At 44.6% G+C, this 22,482-nt stretch overlaps 1 protein-coding gene across 1 annotated transcript in view; it reads right to left on the bottom strand.

Moving 5' to 3' along the window:
• Positions 1-21,072, bottom strand: part of GUCY1A1 (guanylate cyclase 1 soluble subunit alpha 1) — an 83,734-nt gene extending 62,662 nt beyond the window's left edge. Inside the window, exon 1 of the mRNA XM_082255448.1 lies at positions 20,737-21,072. Within this exon, the coding sequence (XP_082111574.1) occupies positions 20,737-20,982 (246 nt within the window). The 5' untranslated portion in view covers positions 20,983-21,072. The remainder of the gene's footprint in view (positions 1-20,736) is intronic.
• Positions 21,073-22,482: the final 1,410 nt, after the last annotated feature.

Raw genomic sequence — 22,482 nt, 5'->3', positions numbered from 1 at the left:
TAGCCGGACTTAATTCTGCCCAATTATTTATCTCAGATATATGGGTGCATATAACTAGACATGATATCCCCTTAAAACAAATATAAAATACAAATCCATATATAATATGGTACACTAGCAACTCCTTGGGCCAAACATGCATACATTTAGCAGAGCAGCCTGTCTATGGGAACCCCATGAGGATATTTATACTGTATATTCCTTCCACTGTTATACACTCCCTGGTGTATTACGTCACTTCCGCAGCAAGGCAAAAATTAAATCCAACTAGAGGGGGTGTAGGCACCACTCCTTACCTGTGGGGTGCAAAGCAGAACCTGGCAACACCTCCCAATGTGCCCTCACCAGCATTATTTCATTGTTGCCCACCTCCTATGGTCTGCCCCAATTATTCAAGGGGCATGGCCAAAGCCTCTTAAAAAGGCAGAAATGCAACTGCTGCCATCTTTGTGACTGGAGGACCAATGAGAGAAGAAGCACAGCCTCCATCTTGTTGACCGACAGGCCTAGATCCAGGGATCCCACACTCCCATCCAGGAGCAATGGAGCAGTGTCACACACCCTGGGGCCACCGCCATCACTTGTAGACTCCAGTTCTCTACGCCATTACTGCGAAGGTGCATAGGCACGCATGCACATAAATGAGAAATGGGAAAAAAATCTCTGGTGCCCTTAAAATAAAAGCAATGCAGTTGTATTGCATGCATGACATACAACTTATTTACTATTGCTTGTAATTTTAGATTGACCTCACCCAGGCTGGATGTAAATCCACTGACAATCACGTCATCCAGTGATGCAAATCCATCTCAATCATGACACCTGCCGACCTGCCAAAAGAAAAAACCCCACCAACTGCTGACAAGTCCTAACGGGCAACTTGAATCCCCCCTTCTCTTGCTGCCAAAATAAAAACAAAGGGACTAGGACTCAAGGGTGACTTTATTGCAACCTAAAAACAAAGACAGGTTTGGATGCGTCAGCAGGCATTAGGCAGCATGATTGATGTGGATCTGCATCCCTGGTTAACATGACTGATAATGGATTTACATTGTGAGATATTTTCTGTTTTGTACTTATAAAAAGTTGTGTTTGCTTATTTACTATTGCAATTTTTTGTAAATTAGTAGGGGTACTATGTCACTGGGCAGAGGAGAAAGGTGGTATCTGGTCCCCACAACTCCTGGACCAGGGTTGTTAAAAACAGGCCCTTGTCCTCATCAGCATAGTATGCTTTACAAGTGGGGTGCTTGCCAAGGGGTTGCCTCTTGACAAATTGAAGGCACATGGCCTGGTATGGTTCGGGAAGGGGAGGATGCACGATCATGCCCCCTCCCCCTTTTCTCATCAGCAAGGCTGCATCCTCGGATATGAGTCTAGTATGAATTTTGGGGTGGATCTTGCTTTTACTTGTTATTTTTTTGTGTGGGGGTTGCCCCTTCAAACCCATATCAGTCTTGAAGGGTCTAGTATGGAATTTGTGGAAAACCCCATGCTGTTTTTGCTTTTAGTTTTTTTTGGTGAGGTCCCCCTTAACCACCTCCCGCCCGCCGTATTGTATAATGATGGCGACAGGGTGGTTCTCTCGTCCCAGTCTCACTGCGCATGCGCAATCCCGCTGGGGCGCACAGTGTGGCTATCACCGGTGTGCTGTTTTCCTGGGACGCGGTGCCTCCCCGATCTTGGTAAAGAGCCGATGACGAGGTTCTTTACCTATGTGATCAGCTGTGTCCAATCACAGCTGATCAAATGTAAACAATGTAATGCTGGTTATTGGCTTTCAACTCATCAAACTGACACTGGTTATCAGTGCAGCCCCAACAGTGCCCAGCAGTGATGCCAACCAGTGCCCATCAGTTCTGCCTTTCAGTGCTACCCATTAGTGCCCATCAGTACCACCATTAAGTGCCCTTCAGTGCCATCTATCTGTGCTGCCCATCAGTGCCCATCAGTGCTGCATATTAGTGCCTTCTCATCATTACCACCTCATCAGTGCCCTTCAGTGCTGTCTCAGTGCCCATCAGTGCCACCTCATCAGTACAGCCTATCAGTGCCCCCTCAGCAGCACACATCAGTGAAGGAGAAAAAGTACTTATTTACAAAATTTTCTAACAGAAATCGAGAAAACAAAATGTTCTAAAGTTTTGGTCTTTTTATGTTTTTTTTAGCAAACAATAAAAAACCCAGTGGTAATTAAATACCACCAAAAGAAAGCACTATGTATGTAAAAAAAAAAAATATAAAAATATTTAATGTGGGTACAGCGTTGCATGTCTACACAGTTGTCATTCAAAGAGTGACAGCACTGAAAGCTGAAAATTGGCCTGGGCATGAAGGGGGGCGGAAGTGCCCGGCATTTAAGTTGTTAAAAAATAAATCAGACTTAAATGCTTGGTATAAATTTGGTGGATAGGCCACACTGGTTTTAGTTTATTTTTTATTTTTTTTTACACTGTCCCTGCTGGTTATTTGCATTCACCGGTCAGTTGGGAGTTCTCCAGCAATCACCATATAGCATACAGAGTGCTGAGGTTTCCACATATTATTTCCCCTGCTGGTTGAATGTCCTTAGCCTATAGTGTTAAGCAATTTTCTCTATAAATGAATGTTCTTTAACTAATTTTGTGGAACATTCTTGAGGCTATTTTTCTCTTAGGATTGAGTATTGGGGAATGTTATACTCACCTAGTAACAAGCAAAAATTAGAAACTGACATTATACACATAATACAAACATTACGAGTATTAATTGATAGGTTTGCACAAATGATGAGACATTTGCAAAGCAACATTTTTATACATATACCCCATAGTTTTCATTTGATTCCCAATGTATGTGTACACACATGCATAGTGCATACACACTTCATGCATTACCTGACTGTGTATAAATAAAATATATTTTTGTAGTACATTATTGCACTACACAGCTCTTGGCAAATAGGAAGAATATTGTGCAGAGCTTTTACAAGCAGATTATGGGGTGTTTGGCCTGCTTTAAGCATATCTAAACACAAAAACAAAAATATGCTAAATTTTAGCTACCCAGTCCTTTAGTTTTCTTTTATTCAAGCCTGTTTTCTTTATTTTCACATGGTAATTCTACAAATTAACACACTTCCTGTCCCTGAGTGGCTACGCTCACCCGCTATTTTGGGAGGGAGCCGGTTGTCACCCAGGCTGGACCTCAAACATGTTTGCCTTTGCTTATCTTTATTAGATGATTATTTGATGGAACTAGTAATTTACACAAAGATAAGGATGGTTGTAATTTCTCTTCAGCTCAGAGGAACTGACATAGCCCCCCGCATTTCTGGCAGGATTAACAGGTATTTTCTGTACTTGCTGTAAATGTTCTTAGCTTGAAAAACAGAAAACATATCCAGACGCCAAATGTAAAGACTGGAAAGCTCTGATACATTAGGGGAGAAGTATAGCCAAAGCTATTTTGGCTGTACTTCTCCCATGGATCAAAGAGGTGCAGTTTGTTCTGCACTCCTGTGATCCGTTTTCAGCTGACAGCAGGTTGAAGCCCACTGTCAACTGATGTCACAGAGCCAGTCCAGGCTCTGAAAAGATCCCATCCATATGGTCTGGATCCACCCAGAAGCCTGGACTGACAGCTAGCTCAGCCTCTCAGCGATCTGTAGAGAGCCTGAGCCAGCCCCTGACTTAGGGTCCTTTAACACAGGCTTTCAGCCCGGCGGACTCTGTTTTGCTCAGCGGGGATCAATCCGCCGATCTCTGCTGAGCAGGGGGATGACAGCTCTGTCTCTGTTTTTTTGCAGAGACAGGGCTGTCAGATCCCCGCTCTCCTCTATGGGAAATTGGATGAAAAGGGACCACCTGTCCCTTTTCATCCGATCTGATCCTCCAGACTAATGGAAAATAGGGTTTCCATCCTTCTGGATTTCATGGACAGGATCGGATCAGATAGCAGCGGGAGCCAGCGGACATGTCACTGCTGACATCCACTGCTCCACAGAGGTGCATGGAGCATCCGATGAGGTGGACCTGATCAGAAAGCCTGTGTGAAAGGGGCCTTACAGTCCTCTTGTCTCTGCTCACAGAATGCTGAGAACTGAGCAATCAGCGGTCTTTGATCGCTCAGCTCTCAGTGCAGAGCCGGCAGGGACAGATGCAGCATCAGATTAGAAATTTTTTTTTTTTCTAAATCCTGAAGTTTGAAGTTTTTGATATCCTTCAATGTGAACTTTTCTATAAGTTTAGCTGCAGCACATGGGAGATAGTAATTTCCCCATGGGTAGAAGGTACCATAGGGTGCAATATGATACCTATTTACAATTTCCCACTCCTCTGGTAAGAAATAGCCCAATTTCAATGAGTATAAATGACTAGGAAGGGTTTCAACCACCCCATCTGACAGCGCTTAATGCCTAAGTGACCCATTCCTAGGCCTGAGTACTATTAAAAAGATCTATGCAGATCTCAACTCTCAAACCTGGAAATTTCATATCAATTTTCAACTGGGATATGTTAAGGGGTGGGGGGGGGGGAGGGATTCAAGCACAAAAATCCTGTTCTAGTGTAGCAGAAATTAAAAATCCAGCCTGTCATTTAGGCTAGCCATATACATCTATATTTCAGATAATCATTAGTTTCCTTCATCCTTACTAAACAGCTGTTGTATTCAGACAGCCAGAGCACCCACGGGAGGCTTTTGGGGCCAGTTCCAGTCTCCATGCCATTCTGCATGCCGCTATGTAAGTCCCTTTTCTCCTCCCCATTTTTTAAATTTTTTTTTATATTTTTCATCTCTTGCATTATCCTCATATATGCCTAATTTTCCCATTTTTATAGATTACTAAAATACACACATCTACTCCTGACAAAGTGGCGATTTGGGTCCACGAAACGCGTTGAGTCAATGATGTTTGTAAAATATTGAATTACTCCATTACTTGGAACTTAGAGTTCTGTTATATCCTGCATATGTTTATTACTCTATATTATTGGAAATTAGCTTTGTCGGACATCATTCTTTGTATTTGGAGAGTGTTCATCTGTATTGTATTATTTGATGTTATCATTTTTGCTCTGCCATGTATGTTTTATTTACATGTATCAATAAATGCTTCTGACATTTTCCCTGCCGACCCATTTATGTCTCTCATGTAAAGTCCCAACCTCTTTTTCTTTGCAACAAATATTAGGGATGGAAACGCACGGCAAATCCCACCGTGCGCCTCATGTAAAGTCCCACCACTCCCCCCTTCTTTCATAATATACTGTATATACAGTATCTCACAAAAGTCAGTACACCCCTCACATGTTTGTAAATAGTTTATTATACCTTTTCATGTGACAACACTGAAGAAATGACACTTTGCTACAATGTAAAGTAGTGAGTGTACAGCTTGTATAACAGTGTAAATTTTCTGTCCCCTCAGAATAACTCAACACACAGCCATTAATGTCTATGCTGGAAACAAATGTGAGTACACCCCTAAGTGAAAATGTCCAAATTGGGCCCAATTAGCCATTTTCCTTTCCCGGTGTCATGTGACTCGTTAGTGTTACAAGGTCTCAGGTGTGAATGGGGAGCAGGTGTGTTAAATTTGGTGCTATCACTCTCACTCCCTCATACTGGTCACTGGAAGTTCAACATGGCACCTCATGGCAAAGAACTCTCTGAGTATCTGAAAAAAATAATTGTTGCTCTACATAAAGATGGCCTAGGCCATAGGTCGGCAACCCGTGGCTCCGGAGCCGCATGCGGCTCCTTTAAACCTTTGCTGCAGCTCCGGGGCGGATGAGGGGAGGAGGCGCACTGTGCGACACGCAGAGCCACCGATTGGCGGCCTTCTGGGTGTCATCGGTGCGCATAGCATGTGGCGCTGTCCTGACTGTGATTGGTCCAGGCTGGACCAATCATAGAGGACATCCTGGGTGACGTTGCGTGGGGGGCGGTGCGTGCATTAGTCACGCACCGTCCCGACATCACCTTCCCGCCCGCCGTCAGAGAGGAGGGCAGCGGTGCGAATGCAGGTCGAGGAAGAAGAAGAAGACGTCCGACCGAGACCCGACTCCCGTCAGCAGCACGCCAGGCACGGTGATGGCAGGTAAGTGAAGAGATGCTTTGAAGGGGGCACGCACGCTGGTCTCTGCATTGAAAGGGGGCATGTACTGGTCACCACCATTGAAAGGGGGCATGTACTGGTCACCACCATTGAAAGGGGGCATGTACGCTGGTCACCACTATTGAAAGGGGCATGTACTGGTCACCACCATTGAAAGGGGCATGTATGCTGGTCGCCACCATTGAAAGGGGCATGTACGCTGGTCACCACCATTGAAAGGGGCATGTACTGGTCACCACCATTGAAAGGGGCATGTATGCTGGTCACCACCATTGAAAGGGGCATGTAATGGTCACCACCATTAAAAGGGGGCATGTACTGGTCACCACCATTAAAAGGGGGCATGTACTGGTCACCACCATTAAAAGGGGGCATGTACTGGTCACCACCATTGAAAGGGGGCATGTACTGGTCACCACCATTGAAAGGGGCATGTATGCTGGTTACCACCATTGAAAGGGGCATGTATGCTGGTCACCACCATTGAAAGGGGCATGCATGCTGGTCACTACCATTGAAAGGGGGCATGTACTGGTCACCACCATTGAAAGGGGCATGTATGCTGTTCACTACCATTGAAAGGGGCATGTATGCTGGTCACTACCATTGAAAGGGGCATGTATGCTGGTCACCACCATTGAAAGGGGCATGTATGCTGTTCACTACCATTGAAAGGGGCATGTATGCTGTTCACTACCATTGAAAGGGGCATGTATGCTGGTCATTGCATTGAAAGGGGGCATATATGCAGTGTTATATTTGTTTTAAATGTCGCAATGGTTTTGCGGCTCCCAGTTTTCCCCTTCGGAAACGGGTCCAAGTGGCTCTTTTTTTCTTAAAGGTTGCAGACCCCTGGCCTAGGATAAGAAGTTTGCCAAGACCCTGAAACTGAGCTGCAGCATGGTGGCCAAGACCATACAGCGGTTTATCAGAACAGGCCTCGCCATGGTCGAACAAAGAAGTTGAGTGCATGTGCTCAGCATCATATCCAAAGGTTGTCTTTGGGAAATAGACGTATGTGTGAGTGTTGCCAGCATTGCTGCAGAGGTTGAAGGGTGGGGGTCAGCCTGTCAGTGCTCAGACCATACACCGCATACTGCATCAAATTGGTCTCAATGTCCCAGAAGGAAGCCTCCTCTAAAGATTTGGTTCAGATGGTGTCAAGCGTATGTGGCGGCAACCAGGTGAGGAGTACAAAGACAAGTGTGTCTTGCCTACAGTCAAGTATAGTGGTGGTCTGCGGCTTCATCAGTGCTGCTTGCACTGGGGAGCTACAGTTCATTGAGGGAACCAAGAAAGCCGACATGTACTGTGACATACTGAAGCAGAGCATGATCCCCTCCCTTCAGAGACTGGGCCACAGGGCAGTATTCTAAAATGATAACAACCCCAAACACACCTCCAAGATGACCACTGCCTTGCTAAAGAAGCTGAGGGTAAAAGTGATGGACTGGCCAAGCATGTCTCCAGACCCAAAGCCTATTGAGCATCTGTGGGACATCCTCAAATGGGAGGTTGAGGAGCCCAAGGTCTCTAACATCCACCAGCTCTGTGATGTCGTCATGGAGGAGTGAAAGAGGACTCCAGTGGCAACCTGTGAAGCTCTGGTGAACTCCATGCCCAAGAGGGTTAAGGCAGTGCTGGAAAATAATGGTCGCCACACAAAATATTGAAACTTTGGTCCCAATTTGTACATTTTCACTTAAGGGTGTACTCACTCTTGTTGCCAGCGGTTTAGACATTAATGTCTGTGTGTTGGGTTATTTTGAGGGGACAGCAAATTTAATTTGTTAAACAAGCTGTACACTCACTATTTTACATTGTAGCAAAGTGTAATTTCTTCAGTGTTGTTACATGAAAAGATATAATTAAATATTCACAAAAATGTGAGGGGTGTACATCACTTTTGTGAGGTACTGTGTATATATATATATATATATATATATATATATATATATATATATATATATATATATATACTATATTGACAAAAGTATTGGGATGCCTGCCTTTACACGCACATGAAATTTAATGGGATCCCAGGCTTATTCCGTAGGGTTCAATATTGAGTTGGCCCACCCTTTGCAGCTATTACAGCTTCAACTCTTCTGGGAAGGCTGTCCACAAGGTTTAAAAGTGCGTCAGTGGGAATGTTTGACCATTCTTCCCCAAAAACGCTTTTGTGAGGTCAGGCACTGATGTTGAAGGAGAAGCTGTGGCTCGCAGTCTATCGGGTTGAGGTCAGGACTCTGTGCAAGCCAGTCAAGTCCTCCACTCCAAACTCACTCATCCATGTCTTTATGGACCTTGCTTTTGTGCACTGGTCCAAATCATTTGGTGGAAGGGGAATTATTTTGTGGGGTTGTTTTCCAGGGGTTGGGCTTGACCCCTTAGTTCCAGTGAAGGGAACTTTCGAACAATTCAATGCTCCCAATTTTGTGGGAACAGTTTGGGGATGGCCCATTTCTGTTCCAACATGACTGCACACCAGTGCACAAAACAAGATCCGTAAAGACATGGATGAGCGAGTTTGGGGTGGAGGAACTTGAATGGCTTGCACAGAGTCCTGACCTCAACCCAATAAAATACCTTTGGGAAGAATTAGAGCAGAGACTGCGAGCCAGGTCTTCTCGTCCACATCAGTGCCTGAACTCACGAATGTGCTTCTGGAAGAATGGTCAAACATTCCCATAGACACACTCCTAAACCTTGTGGACAGCCTTCCCAGAAGAGTTGAAACTGTTATAGCTGCAAAGAGTGGGCCAACTCAATACTGAACTAAGATGGACTAAGATTGGGACGCCACTAAAGTTCATGTGTGTGTAAAGGAAAGGCGCCCCAATACTTTTGAAAATATAGTGTGTGTGTGTGTGTGTGTGTATATATATATATATATATATATATATATATATATATTAAAAAAGAATAGCGAACACATGCAAAAGAAATGACTATCAAATATGAAGACAATCCATAAATAAAAATGGGGATTTGGTCCCACCATATGGCCATATCGTGCTCAAGCCCACCACTACGTCAAAGTACCCCATTATCAGTGGGTCCTACACTATCCCTAAAAAAAGGATGAATCCAGCCTCTCTAACCCTTGGAGACAACACTCCTTGCTGGGAGAGATGTGCTAATGCAATACAGGGGACTCCTCCTATATCTAGTGGACTCTGATAGAGTACAGGTGTGTGTGGGGGGGTGGGGTGGGATGGGATGCTCAACCTCAGAAGTCTGGTCAGACCGAATACATAATAAACAAGCAAAAAGTTGGGGGACTAAATCCCCATTTTTATTTATGGATTGTCTCCATATTTGACAGTCATTTCTTTTGCATGTGTGCGCCATTCTTTTTTAATATACATGTCGCTTGGTCCATAGCTGCACCGGCTTTAGATATACACGTTCAGGATTTGCTCCCCCAATTTTTTGCTTGTTTATTATATATATATATATATATATATATATATACACAAATTCTTATATCATTTGCACTTGAATCAAAGTCCATTTCTATGAAAAAAAAATTAATAATTGTTTTTTTTTTTTTTTCATATACTGTAAATTTCAGAAAGTGTTCAGATTTCAGGATGCAGGTATATATAGCCCCAATGACACAGTCACGGCAGCCTTAGGCATTTTATTTTGAATGTCACTAAGATGTGACTTCATTCTGCGAACATGACTGCTTGTCATCCTGGGAGTTGAAACCAAAGGTTCCCAGAGAACGTAAAACTGCTGAGCTGCATGTCACCAGGGCACAATGACAAGTAGTGGAAATCTTAAGCTTTTCTGCTTGTATTGTCAAATAGATTGGATATATGGTATGTACAAGTCTGTTCTCACACAGTAGATTTATAATGGTCTTGCAATAGTTTAAAATGTGCTATAATATGTGCATAGTCTGTGTTGACATGTAAGAAATTAAAACATAAAATGAGCATGACAGCAATTGTCAGGGTCGGACTAGGAATAAAAACAGTAATGACATGCCAGGGTTCTAAACGGGGAATAAGAATAGGTGATAGCAATCATTGCTGGCCATATCTATACAGCCTACAAACACTCCTATACAGCCCAGCCCTTCTGGCATCTCCCAGAGTGGTCGGACTGCTGATACTAGACTGGCAACTGCTGATTTTTTACTCCAGAACCACATATTTAGAGAGACATGCAGACCGATAAAGGAAAACTGCAAACAAGCTCAGTAGCTCCTGCGAGGCAGCTCCCACACACCAAGGCTTATCTCAATGGGCACCTGACAGTAGCTCAATCTATAGAAATACAGAAAGGAGCACAGACCATAATTGAATGAAAAAGTCCTACATAATTTTAATTGTTGGTAAAAAATAAAAAAAAATTAAAAACAGCCAATGCGTCTTGGGGGCAACACCACTGTCCCTGCTCATTTGCAGGCAGGCCAAATGACAGTGCTATAAAGTGGCTCCTCTTCTATTGTAAACTGCAGATCCTAACTTGTCTTCTCCTTTCTCATAATATGAGACCCCATAACATTCTCAGTATGGCATTTGACCAAAACAGATCTGAAGAAGCCCTTGTGTCCTGCCCCTGCTGCATAGCCTATACAAACTAGGCCACATTTAAAAACCTAGTTTCACATACCCCTATGCACAACTCCCCATCAACCCTGGGATACTATCAACTTTTTATAGGGACCTAAATCGAATTTGAATTTAGACCCTGCTAACTACTTAGTAGTTCTCAGATTCAACTCATGTATTGACCAGCCTCTCAAGAAGAGTTTTCTGGAATCTTGGGTTTCCTTCAGAAATTGTTAAGGGTTTCTTCAGCAGTGGTGCATCAATTTCCACCTGATGGAGCCTGCACAAATTCTGCTCCCAATACATGAGGCTCTACACTGGCCCAGTGTAACAGGCCATTCCTTCCACTGACTAAGGACATGGATTAATGGAACCATGTCATGTGGTCTTATGAGAGCAAGATAAACTTATTTGGTTCAGATGGTATCAAGCCCATGTGGCGGCAACCAGATGAGGAGTACACAGACAAGCGTGTCTTGTCCTACAGTCAAGCATGGTGGTGGGAGTGTCATGGTTTGGAGCTGCATTAGTGCTGCCGGCATGTATTGTGACATACTGAAGCAGAGCATGATCCCCTCCCTTTGGAGACTGGGCCACAGGGCAGTATTCCATCATGATAATGACACCAAACACACCTCCAAGACAACCACTGCCTTGCTAAAGAAGCTGGGGGTAAAGGTGATGGACTGGCCAAACATGTCTCCAGACCTAAACCCTATTGATCATCTGTGGAGCATCCTCAAACAGAAGGTCTCTAACATCCTTGAGCTCCGTGATGTCATCATGGAGGAGTGGAAGAGGACTCCAGTGGCAACATGTGAAGCTCTGGTGAACTCCATGCCCAAGAGGGTTATGGCAGTGCTGAAAAATAATGGAGGCCACAAAAATATTGACACTTTGGGCCCATATTGGATATTTTCACTTAGGGCTGTACTCACTTTTGTTGAGGTTTAGACAATAATAGGTGGGCGTTGAGTTATTTTGAGGGGACAGCAAATATACACTGTTATACAAGCTGTACATGCACTACTTTACATTGTAGTAAAGTGTAATTTCTTCAGTGTTGTCACATGAAAAGATATAATAAAGCCCCTGCTGAGGAAGTTAAGGTTTTGACGCAACGCGTACGGGGGGGGGGGAGCCTGCACACGCTGTAGCACCCCCTATTGTGCCAGTTCATGTGAGTGCCAGTTCATGTGAGTTTTTATTATATTTTTTACCCCAATAAACCAGTTGCTACAGAGAGCACTAGATTGCTGTGTTTATTTTACATATGCATTCAATCGTGACGGTGGAGAGATGATTATGATGAGGTGACTATCCTATCCCCTTTACTGTGTCATTTGGCACCGCGGGTCTGGCCATTATACCTTACCAGAAGCACCTTATTCCAGAGGGAGGACAGGAGGAAGTAACCTATCCCTTACTATACAGCACCTATGTGTGCAAAAAGCGGGTTTGGCTCATTATAATTTGTGAGCCAAACCAGGAGGTGAGCGGCCATCATTACTCTTAATGCACCAAGTCACTTTATGATATTTAAGCACCAGCACCTGGTCACTGGATATCAGCACAGCACGGAAGAATCATTGTGTTTTATGGACTTTGCACTATTTTTTGATTTAATTGCCACTGGTGTATGCTAATGTATCATCATTAGATATTATCAGCAAGAGCACTTCATTAAGATAGCAATCAACCATTAAGTTACATTTTATTAATCAATATTAGTTTTGTATCACCTGGATCATTTTTATTACAGTATTTAGGAGCACATGCAATTTGATTGTGATATATATATATATATATATATATATATATATATATATATATATATATATATATATATATATATATATTTTTTTTTTTTTTTTTATATATATATATATATATATATATTTTTTTTTTCTGGTTATTTGATATTCACTTTATTTATTTATTATATCCTTTGGCGCTACACTTTTTTGAATACTTATTGTGTTAGGTGAATGCACTTTACGTTAGCAGCCTTTGGTCCCCTTATCTAGCTATTTAGCAATTAATTGGGGTTATCAGTTGTTTATTGGTCAGCGCTGATTAATCATTTGTTTACACATTATGTACTCACTTTTGTTGCCAGCGATTTAGACAATAATAGGTGTGCGTTGACTTATTTTGAGGGGACAGCAAATATACACTGTTATACAAGCTGTACACTCACTACTTTACATTGTAGTAAAGTGTCATTTCTTCAGTGTTGTCAAATGAAAAGATATAAAAAATATTTACAAAAATGTGAGGGGTGTACTAATTTTTGTGAGATACTGTGTATATATATATATATATATATATAGTATATACAGTAAAGGGAAAAAAGTATTTGATCCCCTGCTGATTTTGTATGTTTGCCTACAGGCAAAGGAAGGATTAGTCTATAATTTTAATGGTAGGAGGTTTATTTTAACAGTGAGAAACAGAATAACAACAAAAACATCCAGGAAAACGCATTTCAAAAAATGTATAAGTTTATTTTCATTTTAATGAGTGAAATATGCATTTGATCCCCTATCAATCAGTAAGTGTCTTCTATACAGCTAAGGAGCTGAAATTATGAGCACTCTCTTAAAGATGGTGCTCCTAATCTTAGCTTGTTACCTGTATAAAAGACACCTGTCCACAGAAGCAACTAATCAAACAGATTGCAATCCCTCCACCATGGCCAAAGCCAAAGAGCTGTCCAAGGATGTCAAGGACAAGGTTGTAGACCTACACAAGGCTGGAACGGGCTACAAGACCATCGCCAAGCAGCTTGCATTTTTTCCGCAAATGGAAGAAAACACAACAAAAAAGTAAATCTCCCTTCGCCTGGGGCTCCATGCAAGATCTCACCTGGTAGAGTTTCAATGATTATGAGAACAGTAAGGAATCAGCCCAGAACTACACGGGAGAATTTTGTCAATGATCTCAAGGCAGCAGGGGCCATAGTCACCAGGAAAACAATTGGTAACACACTACGCATTGATTGACTGAAATCCTGCAGTGCCCGCAAGGTCCCTCTGCTCAAGAAAGCACATGTACAGGCCCGTCTGAAGCTTGCTAATGAACATCTGAATGATTCAGAGGACAACTGGGTGAAAATGTTTTGGCTAGATGAGACCAAAATCAAGCTCTTTGGCATCAACTCAACTCGCTGTGTTTGGAGGAGGAGGAATGCTGCCTATTACCCCAAGAGCACCATCCCCACCGTCAAACATGGAGGTGGAAACATTATGCTTTGGGGGTGTTTTTCTGCTAAGGAGACAGGTTAACGTCACTGCATCAAAGGGATGATGGACAGGGCCATGTACTATCAAATCTTGGGTGAGAACATCTTTCCCTCAGCCAGGGCATTAAAATGGGTCCTGGATGGGTATAGCATGACAATGACCCAAAACACACAGCCAAGGCAACAAAGGAGTGGCTCAAGAAGAAACACATTAAGGTCTTGGAGTGGCCTAGCCAGTCTCCAGACCTTAATCCCATAGAAAATATGTAGATGGAGCTGAAGGTTCGACTTACCAAACGTCCACCTCAAAACCCTAATGACTTGGAGAGGATCTGCAAAGAGAAGTGGGACAAAATCCCTCCTGAGATGTGTGCAAACCTGGTGGCCAACTACAAGATATGTCTGACCTCTGTGATTGTCAACAAGGATTTTGCCACCAAGTACTAAGTCTTGTTTTGCGAAGGGGTCAAATACTTATATATAGAGTATATATATATATATATATATATATACAGTATCTCACAAAAGTGAGTACACCCCTCACATCTCTGTAAATATTTTATTATATCTTTTCATGTGACAACAGTGAAGAAATGACACTTTGCTACAATGTAAAGTAATGGGTGTACAGGTTGTATAACAGTGTACATTTGCTGTCCCCTCAAAATAACTCAACACACAGCCATTCATGTCTAAACCACTGGCAATAAAAGTAAGTACACCCCTAAGTGAAAAATGTGCAAATTGGGCCCAAAGTGTCAATATTTTGTGTGACCACCATTATGTTTCAGCACTGCCTTAACCCTCTTGGGCATGGAGATCACCAGAGCTTCACAGGTTGCCACTGGAGTCCTCTTCCACTCCTCCATGACAATATCACAGAGCTGGTGGATGTTAGAGACCTCCACCTTCCATTTGAGGATGTCCCACAGATGCTCAATATGGTTTAGGTCTGGAGACATGCTTGGCCAGTCCATCACCTTAACCCTGAGCTTCTTTAGCAAGGCAGTGGTAATCTTGGAGGTGTGTTTGGGGTCATTATCATGTTGGATTACTGCCCTGCAGCCCAGTCTACGAAGGGAGGGGATCATGCTCTGCTTCAGTATGTCACAGTACATGTTGGAATTCATGGTTCCCTCAATGAACTGTAGCACCCCAGTACTGGCAGTACTCTTGCAGCCCCAGACCATGACACTCCGACCACCATGCTTGACTGTAAGCAAGACACACTTGTCTTTGTACTCCTCACCTGGTTGCCGCTACACATGCTTGACACCATCTGAACTAAATACGTTTATCTTGGTCTCATCAGACCACAGGACATGGTTCCAGTAATCCATGTCCTTAGTCTGCTTGCCTTCAGTAAATTGTTTGCGCCTTTACAAATCAATGCCTCCAAGTTGGTGCTCCCTGGAGCCCCCTAAAAAATGGCTTGTGCTATTTTTGATATTTCTTCCAAAAAGATCTATTATAAAAGATCACAGGACAAAGAAAACCTAAGAAGTGAAATGACTAGGAAGCATGACAAGACAAAGAGGAAAAAATGAAACAAGCCATTTTTACTACTAGGAGCCAGTTTAAAGCAATGTTTTTCAGCCTTTTTTTCAGTTGCGGCACCATTTAAAAAAAATAGAAAATCTCAAGGGACCCCAATCTAAAATGTATAAAAAAAAAAAAAAAGTATTATCTCTCCTTTACCAAGGCTCAGGCACTATCCTTTTAGTCGTACACTTTTGGATGGATCTGATTGCTAATCCTCTTAGGTTCAAAGATCTTGATCGGGGTTTGTAGCATGATCTTCTTTCTTCTTCTTTGAAAAAAAAAAACATAAAAACATGGAGAGCTTCTCCAATCCGTGACCATCACCTTTAAGACACTGGTGAAAAAACGGAGGTACTTCCTGTATAGGAGGGGTTATATAGAGGGGGACTTCCTGTCTTAATTGGTTGCCAGTGTAATGAATAATAATAAGGTAATGAATAAGGTTGCTCTGTGTCCCGTAATGTACGATAAAGAAAGGTAAATTTTACTTATCAATGGAAAACCTGAACCTTGAACAATGCACACAATCCTGATGAAATTAACTTCACATCAGAAGCCCCCATTCACATCAAAAGCCCCTCTAGCACATCAGTCCCCACCCCCTTCACATCAAAGAACATCCATCACATCAAAGGTTCTCCATCATATGATAGATCCCCCATCACATCAGTTTCTCCTCTTCATGTTAGAGTCACCCATTCACCTCAGAGCCCCCCCCCCATCAGATCAGAATCCCCCCTTCATGTCAGAAGCCCCCCATTATATCAGAGTCACCCTTGTACATTTAAGGCCTCCCTATACATGAGAGCCCCCCATCATATCAGAATCATCCCTATAAATTAGAGGCCCCTATACATAACCCCCCCCCTCCCATTTTACATTAGAGTCCTCCCATCTCATCAGAGCCTCCCCTTTACGTCAGAGCCCTCCCCCCCTCATCATGCAGCAACCCATTTAAGCAACCTTCCCCATCAACGGGCCTTTAGTCACACAGGCCCCCTCATCACAGAGAGTCTCAAACACTCAGTCCCCCCATCAGAGCCCCCTCCCCCATCATGCAGAAACCCAATTACAAAGCCTTCCCCATCAAAGGGCCTTCAGTCACACAGGCCCCCTCATCACAGAGAGTCTCAAACACTCAGTCCCCCCATCAGAGCCCCAAAATAACACAGTCTCCTCTTCACATTCAGGGCCCTACCTTTTGGGTCCAGCAGTACAGCAGAGGGCAGGAAGTGGAGGGGGCATTCTTCCATCTTCTCAATGCTGGGGGTGATCCTGGATCAGAGTCATGTATTTCCATGGTACAAGTGAAGTGGCCACCATCACCATAGCAATGAATGGCGCCATATGTCCTGACCTCAGAGCGTTATTGGTTTTTTTAGTGGTGGCTGGCTTACCCACACCATGTCAAATCATGACACTGATCCCGAGCAAACTGAGTCCTGTATGCAGCACCCTGGGGCAACCTAGACAGCACCCCAGGGTGCTGCGGCACCCTGGTTGAGAAACACTGGTCTAAAGAACATATTTTCTTCACTGAACTGAGCAAGCACCTAAGCAAGCTAAAACAGACTATTGTCTGCAGGGGCCTTGAGGGCTGGACAATAAGGGCCACCAGTTGAGCCCCAAGCTCCATACCAATGACCAAAGAACTTATTTTTAAACTGACTGCAAAACAACTCATATGGATGAACATAAATCCAACCTAAAACCCACCCACACCTCAATCTGCATCTGCTACTCACTGGCCAGAACAAGATCGCATTTCATATGACAAACGACATCAGGAAAACGGTGTCAGGCAAGCAACACTAAGAACATCTGGTGTAAATATTACAGCACACTGTGTAATCATAGGAAGGCAGCCGAAAGTGTGTTCCGTTTATTTTAGGAGAGATCACTTAGACATAATGAACAATGCACCTGAACAGACTTGGACTTGTAGAAAGCAGTGTATATGTAAATGCGCACAATGCTGCCCGCTCAGACATTTATCACACAATAAAAATGTTAATTAGGAAAAGGCAGATCTGCACAATGACGTCTAAAATCGCCCATGCCAATAGGGGTACATCACTTTGTGCGTCTGCTCTGGGCACCGCTGTACATTGATTTTTGTGTGCTGGCGGAAAAACACATCTTTCTTCATTTGGAATGGACAGAACACACAGACGCATTAAAGCAGCTGACATGCATCACCTCCATAGAGCTGCTTATCCGTATAATCATACAATGTGGACCTATGATGGATAATACACCTACATTATGCACAGACACCATCCAGGCAGGGAGCTTGGCTACATTGTCTATTTATACAGCTGAGAAAGACATTGGTGCTGGCTGCCGGAGTGTTTATTTCTCCATTTCAGCAAACTGCCTGGAGTGTTAAAGTAGATGTAAACCCCAACTGAATGACAGTGCCTACCACAAACCATTATTATGTTGGACATAAACTATTCCTTCCCATCCTTTGTTGCATCCCAGGGCTGCTGATCCCCTTAACCCTTGTTGCAATCACTTCCCATCTACAGTCACTAAAGTGATGGCTGCATTTCATTTCTTAGGGTGGCTTTGCTGATGGTGACAACAGTGGACCATGCCTGTGTGTGGATGCATGTCTGACAGGGTGACAACGCAGGGGCACGATTGGGAAGCAGGGAAAGAGTGTTGTTATCCTATAATATAAAGTGCCTGCATATGGAATATCATGGTAGAGCACCAGGCATTATTTTATCGAAAGCTGTAGATTTAAAAAATATTTAAATGATTGCAAAGTGGAACTAAAGTTTGGCTGCAAGCAGGCAGGCAGAAGAGGCTCAAAGAAAGAAGATGCACCTACCTACCTGCTCTTAGGCATGTAAACTGAGCTATGCATGCGCAGCCCAGCTTACAGCGCCAGCCAGATCCCTGTGTGCCCAGATGACTAGCCCCTGTGCATGCGCAACCCAGCTTACAGCTCCGACCTGATCCCTGTGCGCCCAGATGACTAGCCCCTGTGCATGCGCAACCCAGCTTACAGCTCCGACCTGATCCCTGTGCGCCCAGATGACTAGCCCCTGTGCATGCGCAACCCAGCTTACAGCTCCGACCTGATCACTGTGCACCCAGATGACTAGCTCCTGTGCATGCACAGCCCAGCTTACAGCGCTGGCTCGATCCCTGTGTGCCCGGATGACTAGCCCCTGTGCATGCGCAGCTCGGCTTAAAGAGCTGGCCCAATCCCTGTTGGCCTGGATGACTAGCCCCTGTGCATGGGCAGCCCAGCTTACAGAGCCAGCCCCATCCTTGTGTGCTCAGGTGACTAGCATCTCTGCATGAGCAGTCCAGCTTACAAAGCCGACCCTATTCCTGGGTGCCCGGGTGACTAGCCTCTGTGCATGGGCAGCCCAGCTTACAGCGCTGGCCCGATCCCTGTGTGCCCGGATGACTAGCCTCTGTGCATGAGCAGCCTAGCTTACAGAGCTGGCCCCATGCCTGTGTGCCTGGATGACTAGTCCTTGCGCATGCACAGCCCAGCTTACAGTGCCAGACCGATCCCTGTTTGCCAAGGTGACTAGCCCCTCTGCATATGCAGTCCAGCTTACAGTGCCGGCCTGATACCCGTGTGCCCAGATAGTAGCTCCTGTGCATGCGCAGCCCAGCTTACAGTGCTGGGCCTGATTCCTGTGTGCCCAGGTGACTAGCCCCTGTGCATATGCAGTCCAGCTTACAGCACTGGCCTGATCACTGTGTGCCTGGATGACTAGCACCTGTGCATGCGCAGCCAAGCTTACATCACTGGCCCGATCACTGTGTGCCTGGATGACTAGCACCTGTCCATGCGCAGCACAGCATCGCCAGCCCAATCCCTGTGTGCCCAAGTGACTAGCCCCTGTGCATGTGCAGCCCAGCTTTCAGCATTGGCCTGATCCCTGTGTGCCCGAATGTCTAACCCCTGTGCATGCACAGCCAAGCTTACAGCACTGGCCTGATCCCTGTGTGCCCAGATGACTACCACCTGTGCATGCACAGTCCAGCTTACAGCGCCGGCCCCATCCCTGTGTGTCCGGATAACTAGCACCTGTGCATCGGCAAGAGTTATATCATCCTGTGCTGGCCAATGAAAATGGATAAAAATGGGCACACAGAAGATGTGGGCACCGGTGTAGAAAGGTGAGTATAGCTCCTTTTATTTCTGCTTTAAAACACGGACACACAAAACGCAATTAGATTGTACAATATCAGGAAATCCTCTATAGATTTACAAAAACTAGGGACAACCCTAAACAATCCATTCAATTTGTATCCAATCAGACAGATCCATGCACTACACAGTTGGCGTCAGATCTAAAGGAGATTATAAAATTGGATTGTATACTGTATGGCCAGTTTTAAATGACATTAAAATGTAGAGGCTTATATGAGATTTCAGTAGTTAGGCTTACACCTACTTTATCAGGACTGCTGGATCGGTGTTAAAACCCCAGTCTAAGCAATACATAAAGTTCATATTAACGCTAGGTTACCATCTATGCGTTCAGTGCGTCCCACGTTTGCACAGGCATTGAATGAGCTTCTGTACCTGTGAGAAATACAGGAAAAAGGTCTCTGCGTCTTTTTCATAACGCAGCTGGAGAGAGGCAGAAGCACCATGCGATTTCCTGCAACCAAAAACAAGCTGCGTTTTCAGAAGCGTGGGGGTGTTATTAAGAATGAATGGCATCCCTGTGCGCCTTAAATAGAGCATCTGGTTTGGGCTGAGGGTGAATGCGGGTGCAGGGACAAGTGCGATTTAGTGAGAACCTAGCCCTATCGCAGCGCAAAATTGTGTCCATTGCTGGTTGAATACCTGGAGCGAATTCCAGACGATTCCTGATGAACCAGCCAACATTCGCTCTGTAGGTAGCCCTGTCAACCCTCCACTGACACAAAATCGTTCAAGTGAAAAATGGAAAGGGTCAGGTGGAAAATTGTCAGGCGGACAGCGCCTGCGTCCAATCGGATGCTGATGGCGTTGGCTTTTATTCTCCAGTAGCCTGGAGATCCAACTATTTGCGCAGGTTTAGCGCGGTTGGAGGAACCTGTTCGATTTTTCTCGTTCACCCTGCCTGTGTATGGGCAGCTTTACAACTACTTTTTCCCTTCTTTGACCTAGACTGTATCAATATGAATAAATATTGATAAATATTGATAAATATTGATACGTAAATATACATAACAAGAAATAAAAGGAATGACTGTAAAGATATCAGCTTTAACCCCTTAGCTGCCACATCCCTGCTATGTAGAATAGATGGAAATACCTCGGGGAAGATTAATTTGTGGATGCTCTCAGCTAAAGTATGCAGGTAGATCCTGGTGCGACTGCTCTTCCTCTGCGGAGGCTCCTCGGCGGCTCTTCTATGCCGCACTATGCCGGACTCCTCGCTGCAGATCGGGGCTCCAGCTGCGGCAATAGCCGGCACTTCATCGTCCTCCGGCGGCTGGCTCAGCATAGAGAAAGGACATTCTCCCGACAATTTCAGCTCCTTCAGCTTGGTGCAGAACATGTTAGAGCGCCGCTGTCAGCTCATGTGCCGCTCTCCGATCTCCTCCGCTCTCTAACAGGTCCCGGACTTCATGCTGAGCGCTCCAAGTCTGCACTGGAATGCTGTGTACAGAGGGCGGAGGAAGAGAAGGGGGGGCCCGCACACTCCATCAGGACAGGACCACCCTCCATCCCTACTTCTCACAGCCTGGGACTTCCAATCCTCCTCTCACCTTCACTCACTCTCATCTCCCACCTTCTATGCATGTCATCTGTCACCTTCACTCACTCTCATCTCCCACCTTCACTCACTCTCATCTCCCACCTTCTATGCATGTCATCTGTCACCTTCACTCACTCTCATCTCTCACCTTCACTCACTCTCATCTCCCACCTTCTATGCATGTCATCTCTCACCTTCACTCACTCTCATCTCCCACCTTCACTCACTCTCATCTCCCACCTTCACTAACTCTCATCTCCCACCTTCTATGCATGTCATCTGTCACCTTCACTCACTCTCATCTCTCACCTTCCCTCACTCTCATCTCTCACCTTCACTCACTCTCATCTCTCACCTTCTTTACATGTCATCTGTCACCTTCACTCACTCTCATCTCTCACCTTCACTCACTCTCATCTCTCACCTTCACTCACTCTCATCTCTCACCTTCACTCACTCTCATCTCCCACCTTCTATGCATGTCATCTCTCACCTTCACTCACTCTCATCTCCCACCTTCACTCACTCTCATCTCCCACCTTCACTAACTCTCATCTCCCACCTTCTATGCATGTCATCTGTCACCTTCACTCACTCTCATCTCTCACCTTCCCTCACTCTCATCTCTCACCTTCACTCACTCTCATCTCTCACCTTCTTTACATGTCATCTGTCACCTTCACTCACTCTCATCTCTCACCTTCACTCACTCTCATCTCTCACCTTCACTCACTCTCATCTCTCACCTTCACTCACTCTCATCTCTCACCTTCACTCACTCTCATCTCTCACCTTCTATGCATGTCATCTGTCACCTTCACTCACTCTCATCTCTCACCTTCCCTGACTCTCATCTGTCACCTTCACTCACTCTCATCTCTCACCTTCCCTCACTCTCATCTCTCACCTTCATTCACTCTCATCTCTCACCTTCTATGCATGTCATCTGTCACCTTCACTCACTCTCATCTGTCACCTTCACTCACTCTCATCTCTCACCTTCACTCACTCTCATCTCTCACCTTCTATGCATGTCATCTGTCACCTTCACTCACTCTCATCTCTCACCTTCACTCACTCTCATCTCCCACCTTCTATGCATGTCATCTGTCACCTTCACTCACTCTCATCTCCCACCTTCCCTCACTCTCATCTCTCACTTTCACTCACTCTCATCTCTCACCTTCACTCACTCTCATCTCTCACCTTCACTCACTCTCATCTCTCACTTTCACTCACTCTCATCTCTCACCTTCACTCACTCTCATCTCTCACTTTCACTCACTCTCATCTCTCACC

This window comes from Pelophylax lessonae, assembly GCF_965119305.1.
Source record: "Pelophylax lessonae genome assembly, chromosome: 1".
Classification (NCBI taxonomy): Eukaryota; Metazoa; Chordata; class Amphibia; order Anura; family Ranidae; genus Pelophylax; species Pelophylax lessonae.
This window is presented reverse-complemented; position numbering and strand designations above follow the sequence as displayed.